This window comes from Lethenteron reissneri, chromosome 25, assembly GCF_015708825.2.
Source record: "Lethenteron reissneri isolate LAM-NWPU_2019-01 chromosome 25, ASM1570882v1, whole genome shotgun sequence".
Lineage (NCBI taxonomy): Eukaryota > Metazoa > Chordata > Hyperoartia > Petromyzontiformes > Petromyzontidae > Lethenteron > Lethenteron reissneri.
Genome location: NC_083803.1, coordinates 4,728,751 through 4,753,037, shown reverse-complemented (window position 1 = coordinate 4,753,037; position 24,287 = coordinate 4,728,751). Strand labels below are relative to the sequence as shown.

The 24,287-nt window shown below is 53.8% G+C and overlaps 2 protein-coding genes across 7 annotated transcripts in view; both read right to left on the bottom strand.

The window, feature by feature from the left end:
* The window catches only part of LOC133347068 (signal-induced proliferation-associated 1-like protein 2), a 104,464-nt gene extending 80,394 nt beyond the window's left edge, over window positions 1-24,070 (bottom strand). For 4 of the 6 annotated variants that reach the window (XM_061558975.1, XM_061558979.1, XM_061558978.1 and 1 more), the window contains exon 1: window positions 23,902-24,070. The gene's annotated coding sequence lies outside the window, so the exon portion shown is untranslated. Of the gene's footprint in view, window positions 1-519; window positions 587-20,817; window positions 20,836-23,901 lie in introns of those variants that run through there. The other 2 variants (XM_061558977.1, XM_061558976.1) reach the window with 2 other exon arrangements.
* LOC133346886 (nascent polypeptide-associated complex subunit alpha, muscle-specific form-like) lies at window positions 22,435-23,532 on the bottom strand. The gene is made up of 2 exons (XM_061558715.1): window positions 23,040-23,532; window positions 22,435-22,826 (listed from the first exon to the last, which is right to left on the bottom strand). The coding sequence occupies exons 1-2, from the start codon at window positions 23,530-23,532 to the stop codon at window positions 22,435-22,437; spliced, it is 885 nt and encodes a 294-aa protein (XP_061414699.1).
* Window positions 24,071-24,287: the final 217 nt, after the last annotated feature.

Below are 24,287 nucleotides of genomic sequence, written 5' to 3'. Positions count from 1 at the left end.
GGTACCCCGGGGTACCGCCATGAGGATCACTTATAAATGGAACAAGCACACACTCCATGGTTAACCATTTTGTACAAATTGCACCGCAAGTGATGGATATTACTTGCACATTACCTTAGCTGCACAACACAGCCCAGAGCGAGAACTCCGTCAAATAAAAATGCTTTGCACGGTACAATCCTCAATACTGCGACCGCAACGGTACCTCCATAAACCATCACGCGAACTCCGGTCATCCCTCGCAGAGGCTTTTGGCTCGCCATCGAACAAAGACGGTCACCGCATTGAGCGCTTTCAGGTGTGCTTCTCCAGCCGTCTGGAAAGCTCTTCCTTCCGATATCAGACTGAAAACGAATTTCTTTAGAACTGCTTTTAGTGTTTACTTTGTTGTCCTTCACCCGCACCTTCAATTACGGTTAGCTACGTATTGTGCGAAAGAAGTTTACCGTACATACAAATACAAGCGGTGGAGTTGGCGTGGGGCACAGCAGCGGGCAATTTCCACACCACAGAGTTTACCTTCCACAGGCAGCGTCTCACAAGCAGCGGAACTGAGCCCACGTCCTCCGCTGAGCTTGGGAAAGCGAGCACTGGGTGAGTGAGAGCTGCTGGGGTTGGGCTGGGCCGGGATGTTGGGGGAGGAGGAGGAGGAGGGAGAGAGTCGGGTTAGCGGGAAGAGAGAAGCCGAGGGAGTGGAGGAGAGGAGCCAGGGGAGGGCGAGCTGGGGGTAGGGGTGGCACAAGGCCCTGCAGACTGACCTTGACAGGAAAGACTAAACGATCGCAGAGTTGACAAAGCGAGGGAGCGCGTGCGGCTACTTGCAAGGATGCGGCGAAATTGGCGGCTTCTCATGTCTGGCCATTCGCAACGCCTCGCTGGACGGGCATTAAAACCTGCCGAGGCCACTTACTGACGCAGCGACAAAAAAAGACACGTGCAGATGTTAGCGGCAGTACCACACACGGGATCATTTGTAAGCTAACAGATTAGGGCGTTCGTGCTCATGCCGAATTCTACAACGCTCTGTATTCACGAGCCTTGGGCCCCCGTTCCACTTTGCCGCATGTGATCTGGGTTTATTTAGAGCGGTTTTCTTGTCCGTTGGGCATGCCCATGGCTAAAATCTTGACCATCTGTCCCCTTTCTATAACTTTCCATCCCTCGGTCTCCCTCCCTCCCCACTCCACTCTCCCTTTCTCCTCCTCCTCTCTCTCTCCCACCCCCCTCTCCCAGCTGGCTATATTTACTCAAGAATTCCAGATACTCCTTGGTGTCCAATCCTAGCGCGAAACCGAACTCGGCGAGATAGCGAATCGGCATGCCGTGCCTGTGCCTCGGCGACACTTCTCCTGCCAATAGAAACACCTTGCCGCTACGGGGGAGGACCGGGGCCGCTGCGGTGGACGGAGGCCGCGTGAGAGTTTCTCCTCTCGGCCTTTCATTGCACCTGTAACTCCCTGCAGCGGGCGGTCCCACGGCGGCGCACGGCGAAGCATGCGTGCCTTGTAACGAAACTGATAACGGTCCTCTGTTTACCTTAGCAAGCCTCGCAGAGACCTTACTCCACGCTCTGCAAGCAGAGCTGCACTTGGAATGTTTTCCACAATGCCTGAATTAAACCATTTGGGCTTTGCGAATATTAGTCCAGAGTACCCAGAGAAAGCCCGGTAATATTTATTTGGAATGTTTTTCTACGTGACTTTACCGAAAGAACCAAAGAGTAATTCCTGCAGTCACGAAAGCACCAAATCAAGTTTAATTTAAAGGGCTTAACACAAAGAAAAATACACATCTTAGATGGAAACCTATTTGCTGTACTGCCATACAATGGCCACCTCGTGGACCCAGGGGTTGGGAATCTCATGCACCATGACTTCTGTGCGATCCACCAATTCCATGGCTAAATTGGTAGAAAATTGGCCTGTGTATAGCAAAACCACACCATACCTCAACGGTAAGTGCACAAAAGGAATTACACTTCGGGTTGAGGAACAAGACTACTGCAAATAATCCAAAAATATATATTGCGCATAGAATTACAGGCTACGATAGAGCACTTGAATAAATTGCATTTTAAAAACCGTACTGTCACTATGCTGCATTCAAACGCTTTTGAGGCCGAATTTAAATGACCTCACAAGCAGGTAACATCAAAACAGCGCAGGCTCCCGGGAAAGTGGGTTCTCTTGCACGAGGACGGCGACGTGCATGCACCGCACAGAACGCACCCCGCTCTCACGTAACGGCGCAGCATTTGTTATTTTTCGCTTCATGCCGCGGCGAAGAGAACGTCTGACGGAAAGAGGTCTGTATCGGCGTGACGGATGAGACGGCAAACGGGGCGAGCGGGCCCTCTCTCGACTGATCATTAGGATGGCCACACGAGTGCCTTTTAGCGAACACTCCACCGGGGTTTGTTTGCCACCCGACAGAGAGAGGCGGCCGTAGGGGGCGACGCGGGGGAGGTTGGAGACACTCAAAGGCCGAACCAACATTGACTATTTTGTCACCGGTCAACAGAGCGAAACAACATTGCCTACGAGCAGGACCACACACCTGCTCATGACAGACACCCAAGTAAACTATAGCACTGCTTCTACTACACTGCAATATGCAGCATTTTATAAAGCAATTGGAGAGATGGCATTGCCCATTGTCTCAATCGAAATACATGATCCTGTGGAGGAAACTCCACATTCTCACAGCAGGATGCAATTATCTAGATAACAATGGTTTTGACTTGCCATCAAGTTTTGCAGTCCCACCCCATGGCCGAGCGAGCCAAGACCAAACTGGGATTTCAACGGAGTGACACTCAAAGTGCCGCACAGATAGAATCAATAATTCGCACTACATTTCACATCCCAAGCCAATAACACCTACTAGGCAGTCTCAAAGGCAGCCTCCCCCATCCAAGTACCAACCAGTCTCAAATCCTGCTTAGCATCCAAGATCTGATGAGGTGGTGGGCCACGGTGGCGAGATGTTGATTCCCTCGCCTGGTATGTAGGAGGTCGTGGGTTTGATACCGACGCGGAAACCTGTATATTTGGAGTTTGCACATTCTCCCAGTGGCCGTGCGGATTTTGCTCCGGGTCCTCTGGTTTTTCTCTCCAAATTTAAAATCAACACGCGTTCATTGTATTTGGTTGCGATAAACGTCCTCATGATAAACAACTGTGTTGAGCTATCATTTGTGGCCAGGTCACTTCTAAGAAAAGAGCTATATAGCGGAGTGAGGCTTACCCGGTAAAAAAAATGTTGTTTAATTTATTCAGAGTGATGTGGTAGTCAGCCCTCGCCCGGTTAGAGACATCTCCGACGTCCAAATTGTAAACATCATGGTGTGCAAACGTCTTAGGTACACGAAACATCACACCACTGGGAACACGTTGTATAAACAGTACAGTGTGTGTGTGTGTGCCCTGTGTTTTTTTTTACTTTTGGCAAAATCGTTGGGACCGTTACTGTAATCCCAGCTGCTGCAGAGATTAGCGGTGTTTGAGTTTCTGATTAACACGCGTGTGTGCTTGTGCACTCTCCACGCATGAACGCCACAGAGAGCACCGTCAGCTGCCGCACTACATTAGCCAAATGAAAACGGCACATATCACACGTAATGCGGGCAGCCAATGAAGCATGACTGAGCCTTTATGACCCAAACCTTAATCCATTTCAACCGTTAGTGCAAATTAAAACAGTGCACCTTTCGCTTTCAAAACAGACCTCACGATATGTTTTTTTGCTTTGTCTTTTTCACTTCTAGTTTAATTCCTCCCCCACCACCCCTCACCAAATCGCAAATTAGGCATCGGAGCAGTGCAATCCTTAAAAAACCCATGGAAGCGAACGCTACAGAGCTACCTCTAAGATCGTTTAAATTGGCCTCTGGTCGACACGGTAAGGGGGGGGGCAGCACTATCCCACTGGCTGTCAACGAGAGCGACGTTTGATCGCGTGACAGTCAAACCAATACTGAAATTCTAAGAGCTGGAATTTTGCCGAATTAAGTGAAAACTCACATCACTGGTGGTGCTATTTTTTTGCACAGCCATTGGTGGCCAGGCCAATACCAATAATTATGAGCAGCTGGCTGGGATTTGGAAATCAGCGCTCTGACCTCCGATCCATCCAACCATCTCAGTTTTGTTGTTGTTGTTTGTTTCATCCAATGAGCATTTCAAAGATTATGTTTGCATCATCACCCTTTAATGGGAATGTCACACCGGTCAAAAAACACTGCTGGCACAATCCCCAAATTGCCCGGCCGTGCCGGTGACCCACAAACCAGGCGGACTCACCGAGCCGCCGCCGCCGCCGCGCAAACCGCGACACGCACGAGCGCAGCTCCCAAAAGCAGGCGTCAGCAGCGTGCATTCGATAACAACGCTAGAGTGGCCATCTTATTTCAGGCAGCACAGGTAGCCGCGCACTAACTCGTCCTGGGGGACAGGACCGACTGCGAGCGCGGAGACACTCTCGGGACAGACTGCAGAGAGTAGCGGCGCCGAATTCCGCTCCCGCTCCTTTCCGCACAGCGGCTGGAGAAGTCGACTTGGATTTTCATGTGCAGCACGTATGGCACTGCGAGACTCGCTATGGGAGAGGGGGGGGGCACGGACCCGCGTACAAGCCTGCGCCTGCGCAGGCCGAGCTCTGGGAAAGCGTTACGCAAAGTGGCACGACTGTGCAGGCCCTCGCGTCAAGGTCAAGCCTCTCATTTTCTCGCAGCTAATTAGAAGCTCGAGGGCAGAGAGCGCCTCGCTTTGAACCGCCTGGTGGAGCGAGTGGCGCGGACATTACCGCAGGCACCGGGGTCACAGACTGCCCACCAGCACCGGCGAGCGAGCGAGCGCAGTCATTCGTGGTGTCGCAGCCTTTTGAAGATAACGAGGATTATTTGCGGCGCGCTGCGCTTTCCCCGACGGTGGACTGCCACGCGCATTTCATTAGTCGGTCGACATGCAAATTAATAAATTACATGGTGGGGGGGGGGGAAGTAAGATTACTGATGGGAACAACCCACGTGTGATGGAAAAAAAGTATAATTCTAAAACAAAATCGCTGACGTTCTGATCATAATGGCTTCCTGGGGATTTTACCTCCCCAATCCTATTTTTGAAACGCGCGTGTTCAGCGCCCGCCTTGTAGTTCTCACTCGGCTCCGTGCGACTCCTCATTGATCGCGCCGACCCGGCGAGCGTGGGCGCTCCGATTTGTGCATTTTCAAAACGTGGAGCGTAAAGCGGGAAAAAAAAAATGTCAGCAGTTTCACGTGATGTTTCACTACTTTTGATCTTTTCCAAAATAAAAATAAAAGCCCTCGGAGATGCTATCTCTGTAACCTGACTCGCAACATGGCGAAACAGAATAAGATGAAGGGGGCTAGCCATCGAAGCGTAACATTCACTACAACGCCGGCAGAACACAGAGCACCACGGCCCAGAGGCTCCTAAACTTTTTACGACAAAGGACCCCTTACAGCGACTCTCAAAATCACATCGATTTACTGACCGTCGGCATCACATGGCTGCATTGTACGCATTGCTGCGTAGCTGTATGGGGCGTTGTTGTATGTGGCAATGTAAAGGGATACGGTCATGTTGTGGCTTTTTGCGTGGTCTTTTTTTTTCACGTCATTCAGGAAAAGAGAATTTTCACCTGACTTTTCTGGAAAAATTCTTTAAAATGCCCTTTTGTTAATATTTGACGCAGAAGAAGGCCCGCTTCCCCAAACACTCTGCTATCTGGCTGACGTCACGTGACAGTGGACCTGATATGTTTTTCTCAGAGCTGGAATTGTGGCGAATAAAGCGCAAAAACATTTACTTGACGCGAGGGCTTTGAGTGCAGTCATTGGATGACTGGCCTGAGACCGATCAACTCTCTGTAGCTTAAGAGCCTTGCATTTGAACTCGGGATTTTCGGTATTTTCGTTATCGCTGGCTCAGCGCTCCGACCACCGAACCACCTGGCCGCACCTCCCTTCCCGCTGCAATAAAAAAAAACCCACACCCAAAATTTATCGCAAGAGTTATTTTCCCGTGGCGCTGTAAAGATTCCATTTGGATCAACGTGCCAAGTTGCGTGGGCAGCCTCAGCGGCCTACGCGACGAGCCCATCGAGGTACCGCAGTGAGCATTCACAAACGGCAGCCGTCGAGGAGGCACAAACTGAATAGACGAGACGAAGCAATCCATCGCTACCTCGTTCATGAGCGGCGGAGCGGCTCCGTGAAGACGTCGATTGTTTATTTTTTTCTTTTACAAGGAAGCACCCAGAGGAGTCAAATCACACGACAGGCGCGAGGGTGCGAAAAACACAAACGGGAACGATTGTGCAAGAACGGCCACAAACAAGACGAAGGGCGCCTTCCCGCCGGAGTATCCGGGCCGCAACAACGACGGCACCTTTAGAGGCGGAGAGAGAAAGGGGCCGTCCATAAATGACGTCACGCGATTTTGGACGATTTTTGACCCCCCCCCCCCCACCTCGTCCCACGGCGTCACAAAAAGTCAGACCCCCCCCCCTCAAATATGACGTCACAAAGCTCTGCCCCCCCCCACCAAAACCATATTTCCATTTTGAAAATAAAACATGCTTCAAATCGCCTTAAACTATTGTCATTGCAGTGCGTATTTAATGTGGCGCTGCACTCTGATGTTGTAAGAGAAAACATTTATTAAAAAGTATATTTAATTAAGTAGAACGTGTTGTCTATATTATTGAAAGTTGCGCATTTTGATGTGACGTCACCTTTCTCACCCCCCCCCCTCGTCACAAATATCTGACCCCCCCCCCCTCCTAGGTGCGTGATGTCATTTATGGACGGCCTAAAGTGCGGGGAGGTCACGCGGTGAGCCGAGAGAAGAAGAGCTGTACCACTCGCCTACACCCTGCGGGGGGCCATCCATTTAGTGCGTACGCATGGAGGGGGGAGGGGGTCAACCCAAATACATTCGCTTGCGTATGGGGGGTCTACTACAATGTACGCATAGGAAACGGGGGGGGGGGGTGAAGCCTCGATAATGATTTGTATACATTGGCCTTCAAATGAGTTAGATAGTCCGGCGGTGGACTATCTGTTTGCTTAAACACGTTCATATTATTCATCCTTGATCGTTTCTGCGTGGATTAAATATCGGCCGTTCTATAGGATTCGGTGGGGGGGTGGGGTGCGTCAGGCATAAGTACGCAGGTGGGGGGGGGTGTAAAAAGTCCGCGTGCGTACAGGGAGGGGGGGGGGAGCAGGGGTCAAGTGTTGACAGATTTTCTCGTCACGTCCTCAATGGATGGCCCCCTTCTCGATTTGAAGCTTTCGTGACTGCAGGTATCCATACTCTTTGGTTCTCTCGGTAAAGTCACGTGGGTAGAAATAAAATAAAATGTTATACTTATGTGACTTTACCGAAAGAACCAAAGAGGATGGATGGCCCCATGTTGGAAACGGCCGCCGTGGGGGTGGGGGTGTGGGGGGGCACTCAAGTGGTGCTTTGTCCGTCTGTCAGCGCGCGAGCTGCAGCAGCGCACCGAGACCCCCATCTTGGTGGCGGCCCTCAACCACAGCTGTCCAGCCGCCCTCTCTTGACGCCCCGGCCATGACGAGGAGGACGACTGTCTGTCCTCCTCATGGCCGGAGAACTCATTAAAGTGGCGTGCTGCTTCTATGACCAAGAAAAAGAATCACGTGGAACGCGCCCGATCTCTGAAGCGGGGCCGAGAGGTCTGGGAGCGCTTGCACGGGTGACAATCACGCATGGCAGGTTTGTGCTGCGTTGTTGGGAAGCAGCTGGGGTGCATTGCAGCGACATCCATTTGTTGTACAGTGAGTTCTGTGGTCACAAATTTAGGCTTCCCCGCCTTCGCCAACCCCCACTGACCAGCGTGGTGAAGTATGGTCAAACTACACCCACACGCCAGTGGCTTAATAAAGGTCACATTGCACGTAAAATACTGTGTCGGCACGCACTATGTACACGCACACACGTCAAACAATAATTACACTATTGAATAATACGAATAATATACATGCTGCCGGGAGGTGAAGGGTTGCTACAGTAAATAGTTTCCTCCCAGGAGCTCCTAATGATGACAACTTCCACTAATGATCTTCCGTTCATCGCGCGGGATGAACACAAAACAGCACTCGAGCCCGTCCGCCTCGCCACCGAACAAACTCCCGAGTCGTGTTCACGACTCATGATTATGTCAACGCCAAGGCCGCCCCCCCCCCCCAACCACCACATCTCTCTCGAAAGACCAACAACACAACCGCCAGCGTGCATCCACAAAGCCATCGGGTGGCAGCTCCCCCAGAAAAAACAAACCAAAAAAAACACGTATTTCTATTCAATTTCAATTCACGGGCCACATCAGCTATGCCCCGGATTCAACAGCCTGCTGCTCAACACAGAGAGAGAGAGAGAAAAAACTAATTTCCACAGACCCGTGTTTTTTCTTTTGTTTTGATAAACAAAAAATTCATTCTCCGCCCCCAGCTCGCCAGGGGGCAGGGGAGACCGATCCGTCACTCGCCCCCGGCCGTCCCCGACAGCGCAGCGGCGTGACCCACCGCGCACGCCACAACCGCCAGGCAACTCATCTCACGCGTACGCAAATTATACCAGAGCGAGAGCCACCCCGGCCGCCCCTCTCTACCTTGCCCAGCCATGGCCGGGCCGAGCCCGGCCTGACCGGGACCTGGGGACCCAATCCCATGCTACTGCTTTAAACTGCCCCCAGCAGGGTCCTGAAAGAGTGGGTTTTTTCAATTATTTTTGTTACAATTGTATTTTATTTTTACAAATTTTAGTGTGCGTTTTTGCTTTCATTACTTTCAATTTATTTTTCATGTTTAATTTTTTATTTCATTTTCTAAATACGTGACTTTACCGAAAGAACCAAGAATATGAATGGGATGATGGAGGGCTGGAGGAGTGGTCGGGAAGGAGGTGGGCGGCCAGGCTGAAGAGAGAGTGTGTGTGTGGGGGGGGGGGGTTGTTGCAGCTGCCAAAGCAGAGTCGCGCACAAAAGCAGGAGGGGAGTAACAGGCAGAGCAAGCCAATGGGTGCCGTGTTGACCCGTGAAAGAATTTTAATCGGCCCTAGGCAGGTTTCCTTGGAGACGTGGCAAGGGGGGGATCGGGGGGTAGGACAAGCTGAGCTGGCAAGCTTTTTGGGGGAAGATGATTAGCGGCTCAGACTAGCGACGTTGTTAAACTCCTTTAAGGAGAGGAGTCAAACTATCCGGAGTAATTATTTTATTAAATTAGTCCCAGGTCTGTTCTGTTCTCTTCGTCTGGCAGCTTGATCACCGTGGATATTCGATCCGGGTTGGGGCTTTGCGCGTGCCGCTGCTCGACTTCCTTCAAATGAGAACACTTAACTCTCCTTGTACGAGCACAGACGGTGATTGGGAATGATGAAACGCTCCCAATGAACACATGAAAGTAAGTTGGAACAGGCTTTATCCACCCCCCCCCCCCAGTATGCAATCGGTTAAATCTGCCATGGCCAGAATAAATTGTTGTCAGACATATCGGCCATCGGCACGTGCCAAACGCAGCGACGCTGGGGCGTATTTCAAGGAACTTTTAAACAAATCCAATCATTTAACCCAGGGAATGTCTCGTTGGGGTTTGAGACCTACATAGGAGACACTTTTTTTCGTCCCCCCAAGAGGATTCTGCCACATCGGAGACGTTTGGCCATTGACGTTATTGACGAATGCCCCGATGCCGGAAGAAACTAAAGAACTCGAAGAAAACCCACCATGCATACGATAAGGGTGGGGGGGATGGGGGGGTGCAACGATCAGCACTGCCATCTGCCTCGCCACACAACGCAGCCCCCACGCATACAGCACCTAAAAGCAAGGCTCTGGGAGGTGGTCACCCATCAAAGTGCTCACCACCCTCGAACCCGCTTCGCTTCCGAGGATCTTGACGAGATCGGGGTGCATTCGGGGCGAGCTGCACGGAGGCGCCTTCACCGCACTGTTCAATGCGCGTGCGTTTTTGTGTCATTGCCGGGCCCAAATCCACGCTTTAATGGCCCCAACGCTATAGGGTTACAGCATTACACGAGCATTAACAGCGCGCAAAGCGGCAACCGAAACCACGCGATCCGAATGCCACGGCCCCCTTCGGCTCATGTTTGGATTGGCCGCCCGGCCGCGTAGCATCGAGAAAACCACGGCGATATTCCATTTCACGCATTCCCTATTTAACTTGCGTAGCTTCCTGTTTTGATGTCCGAGGGGGTGGGAGGGGGGGGCACGCCAACGACGACTGCCACGCTGCATTAAGCCACATTCATTTGTACAATTTCTCACGCGGAATCGAAAACAGCGCAGTACGGCACGGCACACGCGCAAGTGTTGACAAAGTAAAACATGCCGGGTGGTCAGCGCCATGCCACGCAATGAGCTTTAATACAGGTCCAGTGGGAAAGTGTTATTCAAGTAATGATTCATTATAATTTCGAGCTCTATGTCCATCCACTGCTGGATGAATGCCCCTCCTGCCCCTACCCAGCAAGGGCATCCGACTCAGAGTCGTCCCATTCAACCACTGTGCCCGCCATCCCCTCGGCTCCGACACATTATTCATTACGAGAGTGGTATTAACAAAAACAACACACGTGTTAATGTCGCGTACAGGGATACAAGTTGCGGTCAGGAAATATCCGAGGTCTCTCCGCGTGCACACCGCGCCAAGTGCTGCTCCTTCCAGGAACATTCAAGCGAGCGACCGGTTTTCATTTCAGAAGAAAAAAAACACACGCAAAAAAAATGTTGAAATAGAGTTATCCCTTCAAACACTCTGCGGCGACTGGATTCCTCTGGAGGGAAAACGTGCGCGCGCTTTCTCGTTGCGTTCTCGCCAGGGGTTGGTTCTCGAGTTGAGATGTCGCAGCTTTGTGGTATTGGCGAACCACACGCAGCTACACCGGGGCGCATTGCTAACACACGGGCACCTTGCATCACTCTGCTCAACAAAGTCAAGATCTTTCGATTTAAAGCTTTCGTGACTGCAGGGATTCATCTTCTTGGTTCTTTCGGTAAAGTCACGTAGAAGTGAAATAATAAAATAAATCAAAATAAAACATTATAAAATAATTCTCACGACGTTTCGGCCACAACACAAGCAGCTGTCCTCAGGTGAAGAACAGGTCTGTCGGAAAGACAGCGTCTGACAGACCTGTTCTTCACCTGAGGACTGCTGCTTGCGTTGTGGCCGAAACGTCGTGAGAATTATTTTATTATGTTTTATTTTTATTATTTCCCTTCTACGTGACTTTACCGAAAGAATCAAGAAAAAAAAAAGTAAAGATCGGCAGAGCTCCGCATGGCCCTCGGCCCGACGGCAGATCGGCGCGTTTTGGGTTGGGGGCCGTCCATAAATGACATCACACGATTTTGGACGATTTCTGACCACCCCCCTCGTCACACGGCGTCACAAAAAGTCAGACCCCCCTCAAATATGACGTCACAAAGTCAAAACATGCTTCAAATGTCTGACCCCCCCCCCCCCCAGGTGCGTGACGTCATTTATGGACGGCCCCTTGATCGCGCCTTCGGTGATAACAATCTGGACTTTGCTGCGGAACGACGAAGCCTCCTGCGTGGCCCGCCCAGCGGTGCGCAATAAAACCTCGCTTGGCTCACCACGTGGGTTGGAAACACCTGCATATCTGGGAGGCGCCGAGTCTGCACAATGCAATCCCAACAACTAGCCCGGCGCTGAAGGCAAAAAATGTCAACATCGGATGGCTGACATACAAGGGAACGACCACGTCTTTGCAGCGCGCTAAGCAGCACCCTCTAGCGCTGGTCGACGGGCTTATTGAAGTGACTTTTGAAGTAGTTCTAGTTTTCTAACCGTGTCATCTTCTTGGGTCGAGTGGTGGTCATGGGGTGGTATTTTTGCTCCGCTGGCGATTTAAAAAGGAGCCTCTGAAGGCTAAGCCCGCGGTAACACAATCATAAAGTATTTGATATAGTTTTTCAATGTACCATCTTCACTAATGCACGCCATCCGTCACTGCCATCCGCCCACAATCAGTGGTCTAAACAATAAAATCTCGAGCGCGTGAATCTGTTGGCCAAAAAGCCCAGTGGCATTTTCAATGCGAACCAAAACGGCGGCGCGCATTTCAGCGACAGATGCCGCACAGAGGACTCGAGACGAATCCCTGCAACTGGGCTATGGCCCGGGATGGCTGGAAAGGTGGGGGAGGAGCGGTCATGGTGCCGGGGCCTGCCAGAATCGAACCGTACCGACGATTAACCACGCCACCAGAAAGTGCGCGAGGAAAACAAAAGGAAGAGCACTCGCAGCGGTTGCGTTGCCGTGGCAGCGAGCTTTTGGGCAATAACAATAACAGAGCCAGGGAGCAAACAACGTCGGCACGGCAAAAAAAAACACGGAGGGACTGCACCCACAACGGTTGGAGGGAGCGACTCGGACCTCCGTCTGTGACATCGCGTCCACGCCGCGTTTTGTCGTCGGTGGCGGGAGGAGGGGGTGAGAAACGATCACTTCTGTCACGGCGTACATGCCTGTGCATGGCGTGCAATTGAGTGAAGTGCCCATTGAGCATCTTCCATGCGTGAATGGGCTTTGCAGAAGGAGACAGAGGGAACAAAAAAACCAGCCGCTATTTTAACAAGACCTGCGCGCCGAGGTTCTCCGCGTTTTCCCAGCGACGATGGCACTTGACCTTGTGTGCGTGCTCCGCTCAAATTAGACGGGGGCTATTCTGTCTATTGCACATTAATGAACCGAGGGCGGGTGTTTCCCCCCCCGCCCGCCCCCATCTCCTTTAACGTCAATTCTCACATTTCCACCAAAGGCCCCTCGCGGATCCGCAATGCACACAGGGCTGCAAATTGGTTCTTGCCAAGGCTCGGTATCACGTGTGCGGTAGATGCTATACGGGGCGCGACAACCGTATAGATATTTTTCGAGCTTAGCGGCCCTGACTCTGCTGACGAGAAAGTCGAAACCAGGCGGAGAATTTGGTCTGCCGGAATCAAACGCTGGCGGAGAACATTTTGTACCAGACGGCCCCCTTTCGGAATATGTACTTAAAACACTTGCATTCAATTTTACTCCGGATCAGCCCATGATATCCGTCGACCTGCGCTTTGTGATCACGACGAGCGTGCCCCGCAGGCAAACCGGCACGCACGCGCCCATCACAGCCACCGCCGCCACCGACATCGCCAAGGCTCATTGAGCTGTACATAAACAATGGAGTTGTTTTTGCTGCGCAGCCCGCACGAGGTGGTCGAGAGAGAAGGCGGTAGTGTACGAGGGCAGCGTGCGGCACTGGGGGGCACCGCGCTCGCAAGCGGCGCAACAATGCCGTGGGGGGGGGGTAAAGAATGCGCAACGCCACCGTGCCCGGGGGTTTGCTCGCGCGCCACTTTGGACCATCTGCTTCGCGTTGCGAGTGAAAGCCCGCCCGCCCGCCCGCCCGCCCGCCCCTTCCAGCGGCTCCGAAACATCCTTGCGTGTGATATTTTATTAATACAAACAAATTTACTTGGATAAACATTGCGGTGTTTATTGTAGGAATCTCCATTTTTAGCCAACCCCACGTGCAAGCGTAAAATAGGAACCCTTTGCGAGCTGCGCGATGCCATATACAGTGCCGCCACTCGGGAGACCCAAGCGCGAGCTTCATCGGCTCGCCACCCACGGGGCTGCCGGCTGGAACACGCCCACGGGATTCGGCGCCGTCAGGTTCTCTTGAGGTGCCGACAAGAAACGTCTAGACCTCCGCCGCCCACTCAGGCGCAGCGATGCAGTGCACGGCTCACAGGCGCGAGGCGGCACGGGGTCCTTGAGCTCCGCGAGCAACGATGGAGGCGGTGGGTTGGGTTCCGGCTGCCGGCGACTGCGTCCATCCCGCACCACCACGGGCTGGGCACGGGCGCCAGGCCCCGATGGAAACCAACGAAGCGGGCAGCCTCCGTGGCAAACAAAAAAGGGTAGTGGCAGGCGACACAAAAAACAACTCCTCGACCATATTATTTTACGTTTACCCGAAACGGCCGAGAGATGCCTGCACCGTGACAATTGCCCCCATTGTTAATGAAAAAGTAAACCCATTTTGCTGCCACCATGTGAATTGCACTATAACGCTTTGCAAAGATAAAACGCAGAGACAACACCGCAAGAGGATATTCCTTTGGGTCTTTCGGTAAAGTCACGTAGATAGGTTCAAAGAAAATAACAAACAAAAAACTACGACGATTCGATCGCAACACAAGCGTTCTTCCTGATGACGAACGCTTGAACCTATTTACGCGACTTTACCGAAAGACCCAAAGAATATGAATTCCTGCAGTCACGAAAGCTTTAAGTCAAGATTTAACCGCTGTAGGAGTTTAGTGTAACTGGCAAATGGGGCCAACGAGACATCACATGGCTCCTCTGCACCGCCGGGCATAGGGTTCTATTTTAACAGCTCTTCCGAGAACACTGCACAGTTCTTACCGAGCGCTGTATCGGTACCATAATCGGCGCGCGACACCATGCCCGCACATCGCACAGGGATGAAGACGAAGGGGCCACGGCGCCGTTCTGCATCCGCACAGCAACGGTCGCGGATTGTAAAACGCGGCGCTGAGTCCAGCAATTAAAAGTCGACGCTCGAGGAGGGAACAACCACCGCGTGTGTTCACACGCAGCCGCCACCCCCCACCCCCTCGGCTCCCTCCACTCCCCCACTGGAACAAAACCAAGGCAACTTGTGCCCCCCCACTTCCCTCCAGATGAATTATTCACGTTCCGCACATAACTGATGTTACAGTGTTCTCAAGGAGCTGCTGCTGCCGCTGTTGTTGTTGTCGTCGTCGCAGATGGGTAGGAAAGCGTGGCAGCTTTATTGCCCCGAGAGAATTCCAGTGTTCGCCACTGACGCTGTCACGCGCAGCGGTGACGTTAACGCGAATAAACCAGCGACTGAGAATGCGCGAAACTAGGTGGAAAAGCGCGGCGATCTTCTGCCGCTGCCGCTCAGATTGCTCCGCTGAGCGACACATTTGGCTACGTATGGTGCGAGAGAAGTTCCACGTGCGTACATGTGCGTCCCCCAAACAGAGACGGAAGAGCTCAATTCAAAGAAATGGAACTCAAGTTGATTCAACGGGCTTTAATGTTGCACGTCACCTTTGACCAAATCACCTGGAATGCGCCCGATCTTGTCAGAGCCTAGAACCTAAACAGGTTTTAGCCTGGGCACCAGATTACATTTTTGACCTCCATACGTATCGCAGATGTTACAGCTTGTGGGGTTACATCATTGGAAGTAGAGGACATTACATGAAATACAATGTTGGACTAGTACTCGTATACTCCCACGTCGAATGGTTTCCCCGTCTTGACTAATCTGCGATGAGCAAAAGGGGGGAAGTATGGCCAACTACGACCCACACAGCATGGGGGAGGCGCTCATCTGGCAGCGGATTGGCAAAGGGCTACAATATTGACATGTACGATGCTGGGTGTAATGCGACTTTCATCATCTGGTGAAAATGACCCATCGACCTGTTTGCTGCCAAATGAGTACGGTGCAAGTGAGAAGTCTACAGCCACTGTCTTATGGGTAAGATTCGTCCTCCAAGCGACGTGGCATTTCTACCACCAGCACAGGAGCGCTGCCCAATGCTGGTTTGATTATTGCGACATATATATGTGTGTACACGCTGAACTTCTTTCGCACCGTACGTATCCAACCGTGCTAATCATTTAGATTTTTTAAAAAGTGCATTGCTCTCTTGGCTTCCCGATATCGGAAGAGCGTTCCAGACGGCTGCAGAAGCACATCTGAAAGCGCGCTATGCAGTGGCCATCTCTGCTCGATGGTTCGCCTGCGAGGACGACTGGAGTTTGCGCAGTGGATTATGCTCCTGAAAAGAAGATCAGCAACGTACTTGTGGTTCGTACGGGGGTGGTGGGGCACACATTCGTGAACTTTCCTCGACGCGGATTACCCTGGGTCGTCCGGGTGCCCAGCGTGTGCTCTGTGCCAAGAAAGAAGCTTTCATTTGCCGCTTGTTTTTGTTTATAATCCCTCGGAAGAAAGCAAACGTCAACACCGCTTTCAGCACCAGCCTTTTCCTGCGCGGCCGTGACGACACCCGGCCAACAGGAAACCTCACAAGAATGCCCCCCCCACCGTTGCCCCCCTTCGGATTGTGTACCAGCTGCTCCGAGCTACTCGGTCAAACACGCACGCTCCTGTTGTTTTAATAATTCCAAATTACATTACTGGCCCCACTCATACATATTTCACATCCGCTAAACTGCTCAAGTGCACCGGCTACGTACCTTCACATTCCATTATTCCGAACATGCGGCGTTTGGCGGCTTGCTTGAAGAAGGAACGCCGCACTGCCCGCACCGCTCGCGAAATGCGTTCCACCAACCCTTTAAGAATTCCCCGTTGCTCTTCGCGTGGGATGCAAGCGACTTCCACTCCTCCCGCAATTACAAGTGTAATTACACATTTCACCATCTGCTTGCGTTCCCCGACGTAAGATTTATTTTTAAGAGAGCAAATTAATCTCGCACGGGCTAAACCACCGTGGTTCGTTTCCTCGGGGAGTTTGCGCGTCGCCTGCGCGCCGACCGCCACCGCCGCCGCTCAAGCTTCTGCGATCGTGATCAAGGACCGCCGTCACGTCGCTCCGCGGGCACCCCCCCACACCCCGGGCAGCCCTCGCTCGCCTGCGATCGAAGAAAACCGCGGTTCCCCGCCGTCCCCCCCCCGCCACCTCGTTAAACCCGAAGCCCTTCCAGGGCCCCGGCTCCGCGCCGCGATGGCTACGAGGGGTGGCAGAAGCAACCGCGACAGCGTTCGTCGGCGCGCTCTGAACAGAGGTCGATTTAAATCACCGCTGCCGCCCAACGAACGCGCGTTGCGAGCGCGGTGGTGATCAATTACCGCATCTTTTCCTTGAACAACAGTGCGCCGTGCCATTTATCTCGCGGGCCCGTCAGCGCAATCGATACCGGAGTGGAGCCGACATGGAAAATCCCTCAGCGACTCGGCCCCCTTGCAAACAGCGCGGATGTAGATTATCAATCGGACAAGCCTCTAGCAGCAGCTTCAGACACCCACACTAATTGTACCATGCATACAGTATTCCATTCTGCGTTGTACATTGCACGAAATCATTAACGGAGCCGTTTTACATAATGAGATTAGACAAGTAAATAAATCGGACCGTAAATCAATGAGACATCATTAAAATTAATGTCACAGTAATTGTAGGGGGGGAGAGCGCGCTATGTTTCTCACGTTCTTGCGGAAGTGCCATCAGCATAAAAAAATCTGCGCATTCTCGGACACTGTGATATGCGTCAGCTGTCGATTTGGTGGCTCTGTTGACAGCTGACGGGATGGCTCGAAGTGACAGAGATGCGGCATGCGCTGGTGCGGCTGGCTCACCGTGCACGCAGCGCAGATGTGGCAACATTCTCCATCTGTATGTTGTTATGTTGTTGTTAAATAAACGAGTGAGCAGTGCTTTGGCTGCGCCGGATTTCGAGTTCCGGCTCGCCTGTTCCTCCGCGTGGGCGCACACGTGTCGGCTCGGACTCGGAAAACCTGATTCGGTTTCCAAATATTAAGACAGCTGGGTTTCATTCGAAGGCGTCCGTTTTCACGCGCAGCACTTTCATATTGCGAGCAATGAACCGCCGCGAATTCCCGTAATATGCCTTCACCACACCGCCCCGTTCAAGGGCTGCTCACGACGACACTGCTCCAAACGCCAAGGTTGAGCGTCGCCACGATGGGCTTGTCCGCATATCCACGGCGCAAATACCCCAACTACTGGCCACAGACAGACACGGAACCTCCGTGTCTTTTGGCGTTCTATGGTGATACTAGGCCCTAAAGAAGGCTGTCTCTAGTGTAGGCTAATCAGTTTCAAAGACAATGCCAAAATGATCAGAGCACGTGTGTTTGCATGTTCACCACAAGTGCGTGCGGTTAAAGCGGACACGATTCCTTGCAAAAGGTTTCCGTTTGGTGTTTGAACATCTTAACACCTGTTTCATTGCCAGAAAGGCTAAAACCTCATCTTATTTTTTTCATACGGAGTTTTCCTTTAGCAAAGAGGCCAAGTTTTACTTTCCCAGATCGCTCTGTGAAGGCAGCTGCAGCGAACACCGTGACGGATTTATGGACGTACAGACTCACGGACCGCCACCCCCCACTCACCACCACCACCACCGTCCTCACCCCTACTCCCCCCAACTCCCACACCACCACCCCAACCCCGACACGCTCTGCGCACACCGACGGTGAGGAAGTGCAGTTGCTGCACACACACGGAGACACCCAGGGCCCAACAGGAAGGGCACGCGAGGAACGTGGGGCTGGAGGAGCCGCGTGGAACCACGCACGCCTGGGATTCTACAGACAGATATATTTAAAAAACACAACACAACTCCAGTGCCTTTAAAAATCTCGAAATAACGGAGGCTTTTGACAAAACTCTCACGGGCAATGCCGAGCGTTATGGAGCAACGCATGGGGTGGTGTTCGAAGCGATTCGGCTCTCAGAAGACCTTTTTAATCTCATTGTTGTTGTTTTGATCGCTTCCCAACCTCTCTGGTCGGGTCGCGACAGCGACACCGCTATTGAATGTGACACGCGCGGCGTTAATAAGCCGACGATAGAATCTAAAGAACCGATCCTTTAAGGCTCCTTCAACCATTCCACCCCCCCCCCCTGGCCCCAATACGCCATTAAATATTAATCCTTAATATTTTATGTATGACTCTGTGACCTTAAACCCTGTAACTGATAATGAATAGTGAATTAATTATTCACATTAATTAAATGGCAACAGTGGTGCTCAACCTTCTTGTTTAAACGAGCGAAATCTACAGTGTAGGTTGCGCAAAGCACCAGGCAGCTTTCAAACTTGGAACACACGCGCACTCGTAGTAACCATGCCTCTTTAAGCTTGTGCGTTGAACTTCATTTGCACCGTACGTAGCCAACCGTGCCAATCGGAGGTGCGGTTGGAAGGACAACAAGCTCAACACAAAAAGCTATTCTAAAGAAATTAGTTTTCGGTCTAGATCACTTCAAGGTGGCTTTGCACTTTGCAGTTAGGCTGGTGGGAAACGTCTTTGGAGAATGCCGCGAGTGGCATTTCGGCTTCTGCCATGATGACATCTTGATCTTGTTAGGTGAATGCCTATTATAAAGGACAGTTGTTTGACAGCTGGTGGAGCCAGCTGTTGCCATAGCACCCACGACGTCACTGTCCCCGGGCCATTTTTAGTTTGAGTCAGTCAACGTAATAATATTATTATTGCTATGCTTGTTTGCCCAGGAAAGGCTCGCGGATTTCTCGTGACTCTTGTTCAGGAGGGTCCTGCCCATTTTTCGCAGTAAGCAGCTGACGATCGCTACCCATGATCCACTCGAGTAATTTTACATCGAGAAAACCTCGACCAGCTACAGACAGCTTTAAGCCAGGTATTGAACCCATGTCAGCTCGATTGTGGAACGACGCTTAACCACCGCACCTCCAATTATATTAGCACGGCTGGCTACGTACGGTGCGAAAGAAGTTTAACGTACATACATAGACCACTAAGAAAATATTTCGTGCAAACAGCTGTGTGTGTAACGACACATTATAAGCGTCATTAGGGCATGACTCATCCGCGCTGTTCCAAAGTGACTGTCCAGGTACGCACGGGTGCCCCAGACAGAGGCGTAGGCCGCCAGCCACCACGCTCGCCTTCCCTCGTCACCGGAGGCACGAAGTTCCCAGCAACGATCATTTTGATTTGTTTTTAGCCAACGCCAACGACGGAGTGCAGCAAGCCCCTCGCGGCAAATCCACCGCTTGCGAGAGGAAAGGCCACCTCGTGCCCTGGAGGTCACATGGCCGTTATACCTCACCACACTGGTCGGCGGTGTTGGTCGAAGATGGGAAACCTCGACACGAGAGGACAGGAATATGCAGTATTGACACAGCAATGGATTTTTGCTGCACTGCTCCTCGCTGCCCACAATGTCGCTCCCACAGCCTATAGCACCTGCTGTGCACGGTGGGCATCCCTTCAAGCACTATCCAGGCTCAAAGATCTGCCGGGATCAATCGCGTGAATTCCATAACAGCACACTGCATACTATTTGAACTTTGACCCAGAGGTTAAATGTATTGGGGTTGTCCTTTAGAAAGAAAAAAACTGCTCCTGGCCGTAAGAATGTGGAATTTCCGCCTCTGAACGATGACCACTAACGACGACGAACACCTCCGAGTGCGCCTTTGGGGACATCGTGACATTTGACATTTCATTCTGCATTGTTCACCATTATTTATATTTTTCATATATATTTTCTCAGTCCTTTGGTTATTTCCATTACATAACCCACGCAGTACGCGGCTGCACTCAAAGCCGCGCTGTGCACATTTGCAAACCCGCTTTCACCCCCCCCCCCCCCCGGGGTTTTTTACGGTTCCTTTCATAAGCCATGCAATATTTTCCATCTCTCGCTCCGCTTCCCCGTCGCTCTCTGGTTAAGACACCGTCACAGTGAGGAGGCCGTGCGACGTCCTCCCTGCCCACAGGCCCATTTGTGCTCACGTCTGTCTCACCTGCTGGGGTTATCCGGGCCGGGCCCACTCTTCCGCAATAAAGGAACCCAACGGGGCGAACGAAACCTACCCAAATTCGTTTGCCAGGAAAAAAAATTCGTGCAACAACAAAATATGTCTGCCCACGTTCACGACGCGACGTGACCGACCGCGCAAAAGATGGCAGGCACCTGATCGACGGGCGGATCGGTGGGGTGGACGGCTTGGCAGATGGATGTATTGTTGACGGATAGATGGCTGGACAGGAGGATGGCTGGATGGGTAAACAGATAGACGGATGGGGGCAACAGCCTTGCTTGAGGAGCCTCAGACAAGACTCGTGTCCATAACTGAGCAAGGCTGTCAAGCTTTATGAGCACACGAGGCGTTCATTTTAAAATCAAACCGTCGCGGACCAAGCTTCGTGCCCCATCTATTTCTGTTGCTGCTCATCCGTCGGTTGACACTGAAAACAATCACCCCCCCCCCCCCGCTCTTCCCCCGTACACCGCGGAGACATTGAATTTGCGAACGTGAAATATTCGCCACGGGGGCAACCTCTTGGCACGCCGCGTTCGCGCGAGCGAATGCGGCTCCGAGAGCCTCCTCTCCTCGGCTCAGCTACAAATGCACGAATTGATCATTTCTTTCAATACTGTCATCATAATATCTAAGCGCGCACACACACTCACACACTCCCACACATCCACACACATACACACTCATACACACTCCCACATACATCCACACACATACACACTCACATACACTCACACACATACACACACGGCTGTCACCGAGACTCGGTTCCCCTTTGTCAAGTGCGTTCGCGAAGGTGAATCAGTAAAAGTGCCGTACTGAATCAGTAAAAGTGCGGTACTGAATCATCTGCAATCATTGTGCAGCTTTCCGGGGACACAGATTGCATCTCCGTGTTTAAAGTGAACCCCCCTTCCCCCCCCCCAACGTGAATCGGACTGCGAGACTGTTATTAGTGGGGGGGGGGGGGGGTGTCAGTGGGGGGGGGGGGGGTGTCAGTGGGGGGGGGGTCAAGGGGGGAATAAAGGGGGGTGGGGGGATCAAGAGGGGGGGATCAAGGGGGGGATAAAGGGGGGTGGGGTCAAGGGGGTTGTGGGGGGGTCAAGGGGGTTGTGGGGGGTCAAGGGGGGTGGGGGGTGTCAAGGAAGGGTGTCAAGGGGGGATCAAGGGGGGTGGGGTCAAGGGGGGGGGTCAAAGGGGGGGGGGATCAAGGGGGGGGATCAAGGGGGGTGGTCAAGGGGGGGGTCAAGGGGGGGGTCAAGGTGGTTGTGGGGGGGGGGCCTCGCTGATGATGTGGTGGCCTCACGCGGCGCCGTCGCTGCGCGAAGGCAGCCACCGAGCGAGCGACTGCGGCAGTGCCCAGCGCGAGCGGCCGCCTCCCTCTCCCTGTGTGTGTGCGAGCACTGGGGACGCCGAGTCGCGTCTCTACTGCACCAGGCGGCGGCGGCGTCGGGGTGGGTGGTTGGGTAGGTGGGTAGGGGTGGAAGGGCAGCCGCCGTCGCGCGCCATTGAACCGCCGACAAAACCGAGTTCGCCGAACAGGGAGAGAGACAGCGAGAGAGACAGAGAGAGAGACACGGCGAGAGACAGCGAGAGAGACAGAGACAGCGAGAGAGACAGAGATAGCGAGAGAGACACAGCGAGAGACAGCGAGAGAGCGCACAACAAGCAAGTGGCCGCGACCCTCCTTGGCCTTTCAGCGTAGTTAACCCCCCACCACCACCACCCCACCACCACCCCACCGCCACCGCGGCATTCACGGACAAACATCACCAGCCGCGTCTCCCACGGGGTCCCCACGGGGTGCCCAGCGGGGTACACTCGGGGTCCCCACGGGGTGCCCACGGGGTACACTCGGGGTACACTCGGGGTCCCCACGGGGTCCCCACGGGGTCCACTCGGGGTACCCACGGGGTACACTCGGGGTCCCCACGGGGTGCCCAGCGGGGTACACTCGGGGTCCCCACGGGGTACACTCGGGGTCCCCACGGGGTCCCCACGGGGTACACTCGGGGTCCCCACGGGGTCCCCACGGGGTACACTCGGGGTACCCACGGGGGGCCCAGCGGGGTACACTCGGGGTCCCCACGGGGTACACTTGGGGTCCCCACGGGGTACACTCGGGGTCCCCACGGGGTCCCCACGGGGTACACTCGGGGTCCTCACGGGGTGCCCAGCGGGGTACACTCGGGGTACCCACGGGGTCCCCACGGGGTACACTCGGGGTCCCCACGGGGTACACTCGGGGTACCCACGGGGTGCCCAGCGGGGTACACTCGGGGTCCCCACGGGGTACACTCGGGGTACCCACGGGGGGCCCAGCGGGGTACACTCGGGGTCCCCACGGGGTCCCCACGGGGTACACTCGGGGTACCCACGGGGTGCCCAGCGGGGTACACTCGGGGTCCCCACGGGGTGCACTCGGGGTACACTCGGGGTCCCCACGGGGTCCCCACGGGGTACACTCGGGGTACCCACGGGGGGCCCAGCGGGGTACACTCGGGGTCCCCACGGGGTCCCCACGGGGTACACTCGGGGTACCCACGGGGGGCCCAGCGGGGTACACTCGGGGTCCCCACGGGGTACACTCGGGGTCCCCACGGGGTCCCCACGGGGTACACTCGGGGTACCCACGGGGGGCCCAGCGGGGTACACTCGGGGTCCCCACGGGGTACACTCGGGGTCCCCACGGGGTCCCCACGGGGTACACTCGGGGTACCCACGGGGGGCCCAGCGGGGTACACTCGGGGTCCCCACGGGGTCCCCACGGGGTCCCCTCGGGGTACCCACGGGGTGCCCAGCGGGGTACACTCGGGGTCTCCACGGGGTACACTCGGGGTACCCACGGGGTGCCCGATGCATCCCATCGGGCGCCCCCCCGACAGCCAATTCAATGGCACAGTGCGCGAGAGAGAGAGAAGCAGAAACATACGCGCACACAAATGCTGTCAACATCCCCGCAAGTCGATCTCTCCCGCCCGCCCATCGCCGCTTCCCCCGGCAAAGTGAGAGGAGGAGAGAGAGAGAACGAGCCAAGGATGGCTGGCAAGGCTGGCTGGCTGTCATTCTCTTGCGACGACAACAACCAAACCAACAACAGAAAAGTTCATCATCGTCACCACCACGGGCCACCGCGAACCGGCCTTCATTTCAAGATCAAACCAAGGAGGAGGATGAGGATGATGAGGATGATGATGCGGATGATGGTGATGAGGATGATGGTGAGGATCACTCACCCGCCACCCCCTTCCTCGGATGCGCGACACGATGCAGAAGACGGTCACCGGCGTGGAACGACGGCAACAGCAACAACAACAGCAGCAGCAACAGCAACAGCAGCAAAACCCAGGAACTGCGATCGACTGCGCTTGGCTTGGCTCGTCCGTGGGCTGGACAAGGCGAAGAATCCGCGGCAGCCAGTGGGCGTTCAGCGCAGGAGGAGGAGGGAGGAGGAGGAGGGAGATCATGCCAGAGTGGGCGTCGCTCGTCATGGGGGTGGGACCCTTTTCAACGTTGGGGGCTCAATAGTTTCCTGTTCGATCTGTCGCGCATTGCCGGGAGATGCCGGCCTCCCGTCTCTGCCTCTCCTGCACCGGCGGTGGTGCAGGGTGGGCAGTTGTTG